Genomic DNA, 15,379 nt, shown 5'->3' with positions numbered 1-15,379 from the left:
AGATCAGCCGCCTCTCCTCTCAACTCCTCCGGCGATGGCAAGTTTCCGACGAGAACTAGAGGAGAGGGAGGCCGATCTCCTCTCCTCTCCGCCCTCTCCTCCTATCCTCTCCGCCTCTCTTCCTCTCTCCTCCTCTCCCTCGCTCCGTCTCTTTTTCTCCGGGCAGCAGCAACCAGCAGCCTGGCGAGCAGCGGCCAGCAACTGCAGCGAGCAGCAGCCAGCAGCTCCAGCCAGCAGTAGTCAGCAGCAGCCAGCAGCAGTTGACAGCAGCTCCAGCCGGCGAGAGCAGCAACCAGGCAGCAGCTCCGGCGAGCCCTGCTCCTTTATTTTCTCCTATTTTCGGCCAACAACTCCAGCAGATGAGCAGCGTAAGATAATGATAATAGAGTTTGTTCAGACCACGATATTTTGGTTGGTTTAAAATGGATCTCAACGGATCCGTCCGGGTTAGCTCTTCTTTTAAAATTTCCCATTATATATGCTCAATTCGTATATATGGAGAAGCCATGATTCTCATACGTGCTTATTTTTAGGTGGATTTTATTTTGATAATGAATTACTTGCTATTTTCTGATCTCGTAAACTACATCTTGCTGATTTTCTGAGCTCCGAAAGTATGTGTCATTATATTTTGATCTGATTTTAGTTTGCTTTTGAAGCTTAATAGTTTCTCTATATGTCCAATTATGACTTGTTAATATATCTTAATATTTCATTTACAGCTCATTGAATTGATTTAGCAAGTTTAGGGTACGATTGGGTTGATTTGCTAAATTATGCTGACTGGTCCCTATGATGATTTTGAATCACCTTCTCTCATTAGATAAATCAATTTAGTCTTATTATGCTAAATTCATGCTTTTGTTTACTATAATCACGACACTTTTTGATTTCTTAAGCTGATTGGATAGATGTTATTTGTTTGCTTTGCCATTGGAATCTATTAAATCTTTTGTCTTAATAAGGTAAAGGTAGAGGTGCCAGAAATAGATATATGAAGGTATGTAATTTGATTCTTAACCTGTGTAAATAATTCTTTCCTTACCTGCTTTTATAACGCATTAATTTACTTGCTTTAAATAAATTAAAACAGATTCTTACTTGCCTTATTTTTTGATAAAATTGTGGCTGATTATGGTACAATATTTCATTGATTGGTAATATCTTTATCTAAAGAAAATATTTAATTGATCATTCTTGCCATATATAATTCTTGATTGTTGATGTCACCCATTTTAAGCTTCATTATTTTGGTAAGAATCCTAGTTTCATTCTTTAAAGGATGACAGTGCATATATAAAAAGAATAAAAAAAAAAAATTCCTTCCTTAGCTAACTGTTTCTTTCCGCTAACTTATGTATATTATTAACATAGTAACTTCCTTAATTTGATTTTCTTGGTATAATTAGGATCCAACTGTCTCTTACTTGCTTAAATCCTTATTGTTTAATGAATTATATGGCTGATTTTTATATTGCCTTATTTTAGAAAACAATGATAGTCAATTGAGCCCGAAATATTTCTTTCCTTTATTATGTGCTCTCCCTTTCACTATATAAAGAGACCTTTTAGTTCATTATTTACAGACTCACATCTAGAGACTTGGCACATATTTACTTGCTTTAAGAATAAAATTGATAGCTACTCATAAAAGAAAATAAGAACTCTAGTAAAGCTTTGGATCTCTCTTTGTCTCTTATTGCTGTGTTGCTGTTTTGGATCTGACATTTCCATTCAAATAACTTCATTGCTGATATTTTATTTTGCATAACCGGTTAGTATCCTTTTACTGGTTTAATTTTAGCATTGTTTGCATTGTTATGTGTTTAGTTGAATACAAAGGGAGCATCCAATTTAGTTTTCGTTCCTCCCTCTCTCAATGTGTGACAATATGTCTATAGTCGCTCTTTATTGGATTTCTTATGTGTCTTGCTTATAGTTATGAAAGTGAATTTTGTTGCTATGAATATTTGATGTTGCTAGTATTTTGCTTTTATATTTGTGTGTTCCATTATTCTTTCTAGCAGGTTTTGAACTTAGAGTTCAAGATGTTGAAGAGTCTTTTAGAAGATTTTCGGATGAAGCTATTATATTTAAGTTTATTTTAAGGTCGAATATTTTAGTCATTTGTTCTTTTGTTGCGGTTTGTAATATTTGTATAACTCTAACTCTATATATATAAAATATAACTTGGGGAAATCGACTAAGGGGAGGGGGATTTATATGCTACTTGTTTTATTTTTTTTCCGTAATTTATTTGTGTTAGAAAGCACGCCTATAGAATTATGATTGATTGACAATTTGTTTTAATAGTTTCACTTAGATTTTAATTAAAATAAAAAATAAATTTATCATTTGTTTGATCACCCATTTAATTTTGTCTAATTTTAGTTTAAGATTTATAATGTGTTCAAATACTTTAACTATCCATCGTAATTTATTTGTACACCCGTTCAATCTAAATAATAAATAATGCATGTTCTTTGCTTATTTGACTCAACATTCAGTTTCTTTATATATACAATAAATAATTAAGCATTGATATTGATAACAACTCTTTTGTTCTAGTTCGTTTTTTTTTGCCACTTCTTAGATATCATGCTCATAGGTTTAATTTTTCAGCATGTCAAAGGGATAGAAATTCATGCATACATGCTCAAATCTTCAGTATTACTTACAAAGCATTTTTTTTATTTTCATTTAGAGGATTGCCTGTAGGATTTTAATAATCTAGTAAATTTAAAAAGATCAGTTGGTTTATTCGGATAGCATGGTAATTTACTTAGAAATCAGGTCCATAGAATTTAACTAATAAAATTGATGGCTAAATAATATATGTTTAGTAATTCAAGTCTGTCATTTAATTTTAATTAATCTGCTAATAATATTTTCAGCATGTTAATTAGCTAGATAGTATCTTGTTATGAATTTTATTTTTATTTATTTATTTATTTTTACCGTTCGATGGCATAATTGTTTTCTGGCCATTTGGAATAAACATTAATAATCGGCTATCGCTTTTAAATAATTCTGCCCATACATCTCTATTTAAACTAATCTGTCTTGATAAAATTAGCTATTGACAATTTACCGCATCTGCTACTTGCTACCCTAATTCCACTCTGCTTTAAATATTAACTTCTGCATAATAATTCTGCCACTTTGAATCGGCTGCTAATTATTTTCTGCACCAAATAAATTGTTTGCCCTTTAAAATAATTTCGGTATTAATAACTTGCTGCTGTTTTAAAAAATATTTTCTGCCCATTCGCATTATTATAAAGTGCCCCATTTCTAGTTTAATCATCTATCGAATCAGTTTAACAAGCTTTTCGTGATTTGTAATAGTTCTCTGTCATTCTAAAATTAATTAAATGTTACGTCGAATGTTTATATTTTTATGCCATGCACCTCTCATGCAACCTTTTCACTCTATTTGTGTTTTCGAGCATGTTTAAATAAAATCTAGAGGCCAACTTGAGACTTATGTGCCAAATGTCGTCCAAATTGTTTGACTTGGTGTCTAGGTGGGCCTATTATATTTTATTTTGTCTAAATTCATCCTAATAGCAGTCCAATGCCTCTTGGACCTTACGTGGGACGCTAGACACCTTTTAGAGACGAAAAGCATGCGGTGGTGGGGTAGGGGTAGTTTAGGCCCTATGGAGATGATGACATCGACTCAGGCTTGAAGAGACAAACTTTGGTTTTGTCTGTCCCTACACGGAAGCCTATAAAAAATAAAAAATAAAAAGTCGAGTGCTGATCCTAAAGTCCTTCAGAGTCTCCCTTTCCTTTGTCCCTTTATTTATTTATAATAATTACATTTATTTGGGGTAGTTTAATTAAAATAAAAAATGTTTGCTTATCTATTTGTGTAATTTCTATCTCCTCGCTTATCTCCTTATTGTTCAATATTTATTTGTCGACTTATCACTTAGTCTTGCATGCTCAATTAATTAATTAAAATAACTAAAGTTTCCTTAATTGTTTAATATTATGTTATCACCTAGTTGCATATTTAACTAATTAATTAAAATAATTAAAGTGCTCTTAATTTCTTAATATTGTTATCACTTAGTTTTCGCATGCTTAATTAATTAAACAAATAATTAAAATGGCTTGAATTGTTAATATTATTTATCACTTAGTAACCATGCTAATTAAATAAATAATAAATGAAGTGACCTTAATTGATACTTGTAACCCCCACATAAACTGCATGAGACACGGCCGGGACCCACATTTGTGGACCTCGAGGGATGCCTAACACCTTCCCCTCGAGGTAATTTGAACCCTTACCCTGATCTCTGGTTCGTAGATCTTAGTTAGATTTAGTTAGGTTAGATAGGTGCCCTAACGCGCCTTAATTCGTTAGGTAGCGACTCTTCATCCTCCCAAACCCAAAAGAGTTGTTAGGTCGTGCACCAGAACCCGTTTTGAGAAAAACGGGGCGCGACAGAATGGCGACTCTGCTGGGGATATTAGGTTCTAACCACTACGTATTTCATGCTTTATGTGGGGTTTACTGGGATATTTCATTGTTTGTTTGATTAGTAGCATGTTAAGTTGTTATACGTTTTCCTTATTTATTTGTTTTCTTATTTATTTTCTGTTTTTCATGTTCCACCCCTTTCCCTTCTTCCTTATTTATTTATTTCCCATGTTTCGCCCTTTCCCTTTTTTCCCTTATTTGTTTACTTGTTTGCATGATCCTATTCCCTCTTTCCTTATTTGCTTTATTCTCTATTATTTTATATGTTTACGTCCTTTTATCTATGTGTGTATTTTTTACTTATTTACCGCTTTCATAAAACTGTCTATGTGTTATTGTTTTTCACTTAAGTGCTAAATGTTACTGTTTTGATAAACTGACATTCCGCCCATACTTCTCCCAATTGGGACCCTCTTCTTTTTTTATTTTTGTTACCGTGATGTTGTGTCTTTGCACCTCTCACAACTACTCCAATTCTCTTCAAATACCCAATTATAGAGAGTCGGCATATGCGTGGACGGAACGGATAGTTTTACTACCGGGAAATCACGAGCCTTCTCGTATAGAATCCCTTTCAAGTCCGTGTCGAACCAACTCTTAGAAATATCAATTAGGTCATACATGTTGCATAAACCTTAGGTGATTTGACCCTTGGTGTCAATTCACACAATTAGTAGTCACCCTATTGTCTAAAGGGTCCCAAATTCTCTTTAGACAAATTGCATATTATGTGTCAATGTGATCATATTAATTAAATCAAGTCAAATTATGTCAAAATGAAGTTCAAAATATTTTTTTTTTTCAATTGACAAAGTATGGCTTGAATCAATTATGTGACCTTTATTTTTCTGAGAATATTGTGTCATTCATTTGAAATTATAATTTTGGCTTGTTATATGCTACCCCATGCTTGTGTTTGACTTACTTCATTTGTTTAAAGGTTGTCTAGTATTTGGACTTTGGCTCAACTAAGAATCTGCAATATGACAAATATGTTCAACCTTCGAAAAAATCACCCCTCTTCTCATCCAACAATCTGGACTATCTCTCCTCATCCTATTCCTACTCACACCCTCTCTCAACAATTATCTCCAACACGCCTCAACTTTGATGCTTTGCAATATGAGGGAATACATGACAAAATGGAGAAGTCTAAGTTAGATGCAATGCAACAAAAAATGCATGACTTGGAGAAGAAGGTGAATGGAGGACTAAACTCAAAACTTGTTCCTGACCTGAGTTATAAGAAATTATGTCTGCACCCAGAAGTTAAATTGCCATCAGGATTCAAAATTCCAAAATTCAACATGTTTGATGGGCATGGAGACCCAATTGCACACCTCAAGGACTTCTGCAGCAGATTAGTTGGCTTAGAAAATGATGAACCTCTCCTGATGAGGTTATTTATTCAAAGCTTATCAGGAATAGCCTTCACCTGGTACGTCAAGCAAGACTTTGACAAATGGCTCGCATGGGAAGACATGGCTCGAGACTTTGTAGAGCAATACAAGTTTAACACTAAGAATGATCCTACATTATTGGACTTGCTCGAAGTAAGGAAATCGAGTCATGAATCTTTTGAGGAATATGTCATACGATGGAGAATGGAAGCGTCCAAGATACGTCATTTACCGAATGAAGAAGAGTTGGTCCAAACTCTCATCAGATCACTTGATGGTATATACTACAAGACTCTGTACTTCGTAGGTATTCAAAGCTTCGACAGTCTAATTCGAATTGGAAAGGAATTGGAATATGGCATTCAGTCTGGGAGAATTATTGATGAACAAACTTCTCTACAAGTTTTGAAAAATCCATTGGACGAAAGAAACAATGATGCATCAACCTCTATACCTCTGAAACAAAACAATCAGAATACTGAACAAGTTCATGCTATCTTTGATTCATGTGACACGCGTTTCAAGCCGCGAGTATCTCAACATAAAGTAAGGAAACCTCGTACCTTTACTCCCTTAATGGAAACTTTAACTAGCATTTTTCAAAGATTATGGGCTAAAGGACTTTTGAAGCCAAGAGAAGGGTGGATTCCTAAGCACTCTTCTTCAACTTTGGATCTATCCAAGAACTGTGCGTATCATTCAAATATTCAAGGTCACGACACCGAGGAATGTCCAGCATTGAAAAATAAGATCCAGAATATGATTGAAAATGGAAAAATTATAGTGCAACACGGACCACTAAACAACAGTTGTGATCCTGTTACAGCGAATGCAGTCATTATTCAAGGAGATCCTACAAGGCTAAACTCAAGACATTTGACAAGGAAGCGCAAATCGCATTAAAGAAATTGAGGAGGACAAGACTCTTATGAGCAAAGTGTCTCTATTGTTCTTAGACCTTATGCCCGAAACTTTTCTTTCATTTCCGTTCATTTCTCCTAGTATTCCGGAACTACGTTTGACCTGATTTCCTTTTGGATACGTAGGCAACCCTTTGGTGGGTCCGGTCTCTATCAAATAAATTTATTTTCTTTCCCATGGTCATTCAAACTATTCCTCTCCAATTTCAAATCTAGGTTTACTGACCCAACCTTGAGCATAATTGTCGTTCAGATTCAAAGTCGAGCTTCAATGTCCAAATACAAGACAATCACTTTTCTTTTTTTTAAAAAAAAAAAAAAAAACTACTAATTTTTCTTTGAGTGAAGCAGGATCACAAAGTCTCCCGCTATTGAAATTGGGGCAGAATTTTTGAGGAGACCTCAAAAATTTCATAAAGAGAGAATATATCTTATACTCTAAATTGGGGCAGAAATTTTTGAGAAATCCTCAAAAATTTCATCACAATGGAGTGCAATTCTGAAATCAAAACAAGCACAGGTAGGACCTTATCTTGCTTTTCGAATTTACGATTTTTCTCTGGATGCAGGAATAGATTTGACATAAGGAGCTACTATTTGAATCAAGCTACTGTTTGACTATTTCGATGATGCTATTTTCAACTTGCTATTGTGACCTACCGAATATTCACATGTCATCAGGCTCGTCCGCCTTACAATACGACATTTAGGTTCACCGCCTTACAATAGGACATTAGGCTTATCCGCCTTACAATACGACATTTAGGTTCATCCGCCTTATAATAGGACATTTAGGTTCACCGCCTTACAATAGGACATTAGGCTTGTCCGCCTTACAATACGACATTTAGGTTCATCCGCCTTATAATAGGACATTAGGCTCGTCCGCCTTACAATACGACATTAGGCTCGTCCGCCTTACAATAGGACAATCAGGCTCGTCTGCCTTACAATATGACATTTAGGTTCATCCGCATTATAATAGGACATCAGGCTCATCCGCCTTACAATACGACATTTAGGCTTGTCTGCCTTACAATAGGACACTAGGCTCATCCATCTTACAATAGTACATTTAGGATCTTCCGCCTTACAATAAGATGCTCAGGTTAACATTATTCTTTGGGGATGGATCGCAATTCTGCAAAGTTAAGCCAAAGTTCATCAGGCTAACATCTTATCTAGTCATGTATTATAAAGTACATGCAAGATCGATCACCCTCACGACTACAATTATCGCAACGAAAGCCCTATCAATTTCTTCGCTACTCGTATTGCCGTTTTTCATTTAACCCTTGGCTACTCATATTACCGCTTCTCATCAGGATTCTACACTCTTAAGCTGGAAAATATTTCTGTCATGCTTTTCTCGCTACTCTAATCTTATCCATTCAAGCCGATATCATTCTCATTCGTATACCATACCGCTCTTTCACTTTTTAGGAGTCTCGTTTATTGCTAAATCTAGAACTACACACGACCTGATTCTCGTATAACCAGAGATATGTAGGCGGCTTAATACCAAAGTCTCGGTCGTACCCTTTTCCAAATTTTTATTTCAATTGATCCTACTGACATCTCTCGTCGGTCGGACAAAATCGGCTACTAAGTCAACGTTGGTTGCCCGACAATTCATCCTTCATTCTCAAGCAACCAAGGGGCAGCTGTTGACACCCAATTTTGACCGACCTTTAACCTTTTTGGAATGCTATTCGATTAAATACGTGTTTTTAAAAAATATATTTCGAGTTTAAAATTTTAATTGATTTTGTCTAAAAATTGTACATTTTAGTATGTGTGCTTTATAAAATTATCATAAATATTATTAAAATATTTTTTAATTACTAGTAAAACTAAAAGTATTTATTTTAATGTTTTAAAATTTAAGTGATTTTAATTATATAAAAATATTATGATATGTGTAGTATTTAATTAACTAGCATTTCTTTAAAATTTCCTCAAAATCATTTAAATGTTAGCCTATATTATTCCAATTCTTTTCAATTCTAGCCTATTCAATTTCAATTGTATTGCAATTATAGCCACCCTTTTATTTCAATTCTAGCCAATAACATTTCAATTTTAGCCTTTTTCAAATTCAATTGTATATGATTTTAAATTTTCAGAATTTTAATTCCATTTAATCCTAACCGTCCATCTTTTAAACTAAATCCTATCCGCTCATCTAAATTGATCCAATGGCCCAGATTTATTAAGCCCTCCATTCCTATTTTAATCTAAAGACCCCAACCCTAATTTTTTTTTTCACTCTCTTCTTCCTCTCCAACACAGATCAGCCGCCTCTCCTCTCAACTCCTCCGGCGATGGCAAGTTTCCGACGAGAACTAGAGGAGAGGGAGGCCGATCTCCTCTCCTCTCCGCCCTCTCCTCCTATCCTCTCCGCCTCTCTTCCTCTCTCCTCCTCTCCCTCGCTCCGTCTCTTTTTCTCCGGGCAGCAGCAACCAGCAGCCTGGCGAGCAGCGGCCAGCAACTGCAGCGAGCAGCAGCCAGCAGCTCCAGCCAGCAGTAGTCAGCAGCAGCCAGCAGCAGTTGACAGCAGCTCCAGCCGGCGAGAGCAGCAACCAGGCAGCAGCTCCGGCGAGCCCTGCTCCTTTATTTTCTCCTATTTTCGGCCAACAACTCCAGCAGATGAGCAGCGTAAGATAATGATAATAGAGTTTGTTCAGACCACGATATTTTGGTTGGTTTAAAATGGATCTCAACGGATCCGTCCGGGTTAGCTCTTCTTTTAAAATTTCCCATTATATATGCTCAATTCGTATATATGGAGAAGCCATGATTCTCATACGTGCTTATTTTTAGGTGGATTTTATTTTGATAATGAATTACTTGCTATTTTCTGATCTCATAAACTACATCTTGCTGATTTTCTGAGCTCCGAAAGTATGTGTCATTATATTTTGATCTGATTTTAGTTTGCTTTTGAAGCTTAATAGTTTCTCTATATGTCCAATTATGACTTGTTAATATATCTTAATATTTCATTTACAGCTCATTGAATTGATTTAGCAAGTTTAGGGTACGATTGGGTTGATTTGCTAAATTATGCTGACTGTTCCCTATGATGATTTTGAATCACCTTCTCTCATTAGATAAATCAATTTAGTCTTATTATGCTAAATTCATGCTTTTGTTTACTATAATCACGACACTTTTTGATTTCTTAAGCTGATTGGATAGATGTTATTTGTTTGCTTTGCCATTGGAATCTATTAAATCTTTTGTCTTAATAAGGTAAAGGTAGAGGTGCCAGAAATAGATATATGAAGGTATGTAATTTGATTCTTAATCTGTGTAAATAATTCTTTCCTTACCTGCTTTTATAACGCATTAATTTACTTGCTTTAAATAAATTAAAACAGATTCTTACTTGCCTTATTTTTTGATAAAATTGTGGCTGATTATGGTACAATATTTCATTGATTGGTAATATTTTTATCTAAGAAAAATATTTAATTGATCATTCTTGCCATATATAATTCTTGATTGTTGATGTCACCCGTTTTAAGCTTCATTATTTTGGTAAGAATCCTAGTTTCATTCTTTAAAGAATGACAGTGCATATATAAAAAAAAATAAAAAAAAATTTCCTTCCTTAGCTAATTGTTTCTTTCCGCTCACTTATGTATATTATTAACATAGTAACTTCCTTAATTTGATTTTCTTGGTATAATTAGGATCCAACTGTCTCTTACTTGCTTAAATCCTTATTGTTTAATGAATTATATGGCTGATTTTTATATTGCCTTATTTTAGAAAACAATGATAGTCAATTGAGCCCGAAATATTTCTTTCCTTTATTATGTGCTCTCCCTTTCACTATATAAAGAGACCTTTTAGTTCATTATTTACAGACTCACATCTAGAGACTTGGCACATATTTACTTGCTTTAAGAATAAAATTGATAGCTACTCATAAAAGAAAATAAGAACTCTAGTAAAGCTTTGGATCTCTCTTTGTCTCTTATTGCTGTGTTGCTGTTTTGGATCTGACATTTCCATTCAAATAACTTCATTGCTGATATTTTATTTTGCATAACCGGTTAGTATCCTTTTACTGGTTTAATTTTAGCATTGTTTGCATTGTTATGTGTTTAGTTGAATACAAAGGGAGCATCCAATTTAGTTTTCGTTCCTCCCTCTCTCAATGTGTGACAATATGTCTATAGTCGCTCTTTATTGGATTTCTTATGTGTCTTGCTTATAGTTATGAAAGTGAATTTTGTTGCTATGAATATTTGATGTTGCTAGTATTTTGCTTTTATATTTGTGTGTTCCATTATTCTTTCTAGCAGGTTTTGAACTTAGAGTTCAAGATGTTGAAGAGTCTTTTAGAAGATTTTCGGATGAAGCTATTATATTTAAGTTTATTTTAATGTCGAATATTTTAGTCATTTGTTCTTTTGTTGCGGTTTGTAATATTTGTATAACTCTAACTCTATATATATAAAATATAACTTGGGGAAATCGACTAAGGGGAGGGGGATTTATATGCTACTTGTTTTATTTTTTTTCCGTAATTTATTTGTGTTAGAAAGCACGCCTATAGAATTATGATTGATTGACAATTTGTTTTAATAGTTTCACTTAGATTTTAATTAAAATAAAAAATAAATTTATCATTTGTTTGATCACCCATTTAATTTTGTCTAATTTTAGTTTAAGATTTATAATGTGTTCAAATACTTTAACTATCCATCGTAATTTATTTGTACACCCGTTCAATCTAAATAATAAATAATGCATGTTCTTTGCTTATTTGACTCAACATTCAGTTTCTTTATATATACAATAAATAATTAAGCATTGATATTGATAACAACTCTTTTGTTCTAGTTCGTTTTTTTTTGCCACTTCTTAGATATCATGCTCATAGGTTTAATTTTTCAGCATGTCAAAGGGATAGAAATTCATGCATACATGCTCAAATCTTCAGTATTACTTACAAAGCATTTTTTTTATTTTCATTTAGAGGATTGCCTGTAGGATTTTAATAATCTAGTAAATTTAAAAAGATCAGTTGGTTTATTCGGATAGCATGGTAATTTACTTAGAAATCAGGTCCATAGGATTTAACTAATAAAATTGATGGCTAAATAATATATGTTTAGTAATTCAAGTCTGTCATTTAATTTTAATTAATCTGCTAATAATATTTTCAGCATGTTAATTAGCTAGATAGTATCTTGTTATGAATTTTATTTTTATTTATTTATTTATTTTTACCGTTCGATGGCATAATTGTTTTCTGGCCATTTGGAATAAACATTAATAATCGGCTATCGCTTTTAAATAATTCTGCCCATACATCTCTATTTAAACTAATCTGTCTTGATAAAATTAGCTATTGACAATTTACCGCATCTGCTACTTGCTACCCTAATTCCACTCTGCTTTAAATATTAACTTCTGCATAATAATTCTGCCACTTTGAATCGGCTGCTAATTATTTTCTGCACCAAATAAATTGTTTGCCCTTTAAAATAATTTCGGTATTAATAACTTGCTGCTGTTTTAAAAAATATTTTCTGCCCATTCGCATTATTATAAAGTGCCCCATTTCTAGTTTAATCATCTATCGAATCAGTTTAACAAGCTTTTCGTGATTTGTAATAGTTCTCTGTCATTCTAAAATTAATTAAATGTTACGTCGAATGTTTATATTTTTATGCCATGCACCTCTCATGCAACCTTTTCACTCTATTTGTGTTTTCGAGCATGTTTAAATAAAATCTAGAGGCCAACTTGAGACTTATGTGCCAAATGTCGTTCAAATTGTTTGACTTGGTGTCTAGGTGGGCCTATTATATTTTATTTTGTCTAAATTCATCCTAATAGCAGTCCAATGCCTCTTGGACCTTACGTGGGACGCTAGACACCTTTTAGAGACGAAAAGCATGCGGTGGTGGGGTAGGGGTAGTTTAGGCCCTATGGAGATGATGACATCGACTCAGGCTTGAAGAGACAAACTTTGGTTTTGTCTGTCCCTACACGGAAGCCTATAAAAAATAAAAAATAAAAAGTCGAGTGCTGATCCTAAAGTCCTTCAGAGTCTCCCTTTCCTTTGTCCCTTTATTTATTTATAATAATTACATTTATTTGGGGTAGTTTAATTAAAATAAAAAATGTTTGCTTATCTATTTGTGTAATTTCTATCTCCTCGCTTATCTCCTTATTGTTCAATATTTATTTGTCGACTTATCACTTAGTCTTGCATGCTCAATTAATTAATTAAAATAACTAAAGTTTCCTTAATTGTTTAATATTATGTTATCACCTAGTTGCATATTTAACTAATTAATTAAAATAATTAAAGTGCTCTTAATTTCTTAATATTGTTATCACTTAGTTTTCGCATGCTTAATTAATTAAACAAATAATTAAAATGGCTTGAATTGTTAATATTATTTATCACTTAGTAACCATGCTAATTAAATAAATAATAAATGAAGTGACCTTAATTGATACTTGTAACCCCCACATAAACTGCATGAGACACGGCCGGGACCCACATTTGTGGACCTCGAGGGATGCCTAACACCTTCCCCTCGAGGTAATTTGAACCCTTACCCTGATCTCTGGTTCGTAGATCTTAGTTAGATTTAGTTAGGTTAGATAGGTGCCCTAACGCGCCTTAATTCGTTAGGTGGCGACTCTTCATCCTCCCAAACCCAAAAGAGTTGTTAGGTCGTGCACCAGAACCCGTTTTGAGAAAAACGGGGCGCGACAGTGACTTGGAAGGTTTTATTAAATCCTTTTGCAGTAAATTATCAATTTCCTTTTTGCAGAATTCGACCAATTCGGTATTCATCTGGCAAGGACGAGATTTGGTAGGAATATTTTCCTCAGAGAAATTATCTTCATATGGAAGAGCTACAATATGCTTTTTCCGATTCCAAAAAGCACTAGTATGATCAGCACAAATATCAATGGTCATTTGTTCAGAAATGAGTTTAATATTTTCCTGTATTTTAGTAGATTTCAAAGTATCGAATATATTCATACTACATATCTCAAGTTGTAAATAATCGACATGCTTTTGTTTCATTTCAATTAAAGCATTAATATCTCGAGAAATAGGTTCAGTGATAAAATTATAACTAATATCTTGATTTTTATAAGTAGCAGAAAATCCTTTAGCATTTATATTAGTAAAAGGATAAATTGTATTTATAAACGGAGTTCTAAGAATAATGGGAGGATATAATTGATTTTTTACCAAGAAAAAGAAGTGGGGAATACAAATTTTATAAACGCAAATACGAATATTATATAATTTATACTTTATATCTAAAGCATGGCCAGATGCATATTTAAGCATATGAGTTGTTTTTTCAAAATATTTAGTAGGTACTAAACCTTCTTGAATGCAACTCACATCAGCGCCACTATCAATCATAGCAATGTTAGTTATAGAAAAAGTATTATCAATTAATATAGTACATTTAACATACCATTTATGAGTTGTAACAATTTGCATCATTCCTAAAAACATATTTTGTTTCAGATCAATATTCAAAGTGTTGGCAAGAGTATTTTCTTCAGCAGTAGATTCGTTAACCTTATTTTTTCCTTTGCTATTAGCAGACTCAATCTGAGTAAGACGGTGATCATAAATAATATGATTTTGTTTAAGGAATTTAATTTCTTCCTTCAAATGTTCAATTTCTCCTTTTAAATCATCAAAAGAGGTAACACGAATAATCATGGTTTGTTTAGAAGAGAGTCTATTATGAACTTCAGACAAGGAGTAAGGAGCAGAATAATTAAACTCATCTTTAACCTTTGTATCACTAGGAATACTAGTTAAAGAGCTAGTTTTACTAGCAGCCAATTGAATGATCTTTTCACGAAGAGTATTATCGGTAACTTCTTTTAGAAGTTCTATCACATTGTCTGCAGTGATAGTGAACATATTCATGTCTTCGAACTGAGATTGCAGCTTGTAAAATTCATCATGTTCGCAGTGACAAATATTACCATGACATTTGCAAGCATCATTCGAATATTGATGAACCTTAGAAGGCTCAGGTTGCTCATCCTCTGTTGCATAATATGCTTCAGAATCATCATAATCTGATTCGGAACCAGAAGTATATAGAAAACTATAAATCTTCTCTTGAATATCATCATCAAGTTCTAGAGTCTTAAGCTTTTCCAACTTACAATTTGGAGCTATATGCCCAAATTTTCCACATTTATAACACTTAATCTTATCAAGATTTTGCCTGGACCTATTCCTGGTAAATCTATGAGATTTACGATGAGCCCTACGCTCATCTCTTTCTTCTCTAGTCCTTCTTCTAGATCTTCTTTTCTTATGATGAGATCTATGAGATTATGATTTAGAAGTTTCTCGATTGGTGCTTTTTGAAGCATTCGATAAACCGAATTGAGTACAAAAATCTCCTAATTGAGACTTTTCTCTAAGCTTATCCATCTTAATCTGTCTTGAGAGTTTTAACCCATTCCATAAATTTATGCCTTCTTGCGTACAAGCCCCAATAAGCTTTCTATAAGTAAAATCACTATAGGGAATAATT

General features: G+C 33.5%; 1 protein-coding gene across 1 annotated transcript; it reads left to right on the top strand.

The window, feature by feature from the left end:
* The first annotated feature begins 5,478 nt into the window (after window positions 1-5,478).
* LOC125877546 (uncharacterized) lies at window positions 5,479-6,798 on the top strand. The gene has a single exon (XM_049558809.1). The coding sequence runs from the start codon at window positions 5,479-5,481 to the stop codon at window positions 6,796-6,798; it is 1,320 nt and encodes a 439-aa protein (XP_049414766.1).
* Window positions 6,799-15,379: the final 8,581 nt, after the last annotated feature.

Source organism: Solanum stenotomum, chromosome 9 (genome assembly GCF_019186545.1).
Source record: "Solanum stenotomum isolate F172 chromosome 9, ASM1918654v1, whole genome shotgun sequence".
Classification (NCBI taxonomy): domain Eukaryota; kingdom Viridiplantae; phylum Streptophyta; class Magnoliopsida; order Solanales; family Solanaceae; genus Solanum; species Solanum stenotomum.
This window is presented reverse-complemented; position numbering and strand designations above follow the sequence as displayed.

Coding starts and splice junctions, on each gene's coding strand:
- LOC125877546 (XM_049558809.1), top strand. CDS start 5,479: ATGACAAATATGTTCAACCTTCGAAAAAATCACCCCTCTTCTCATCCA.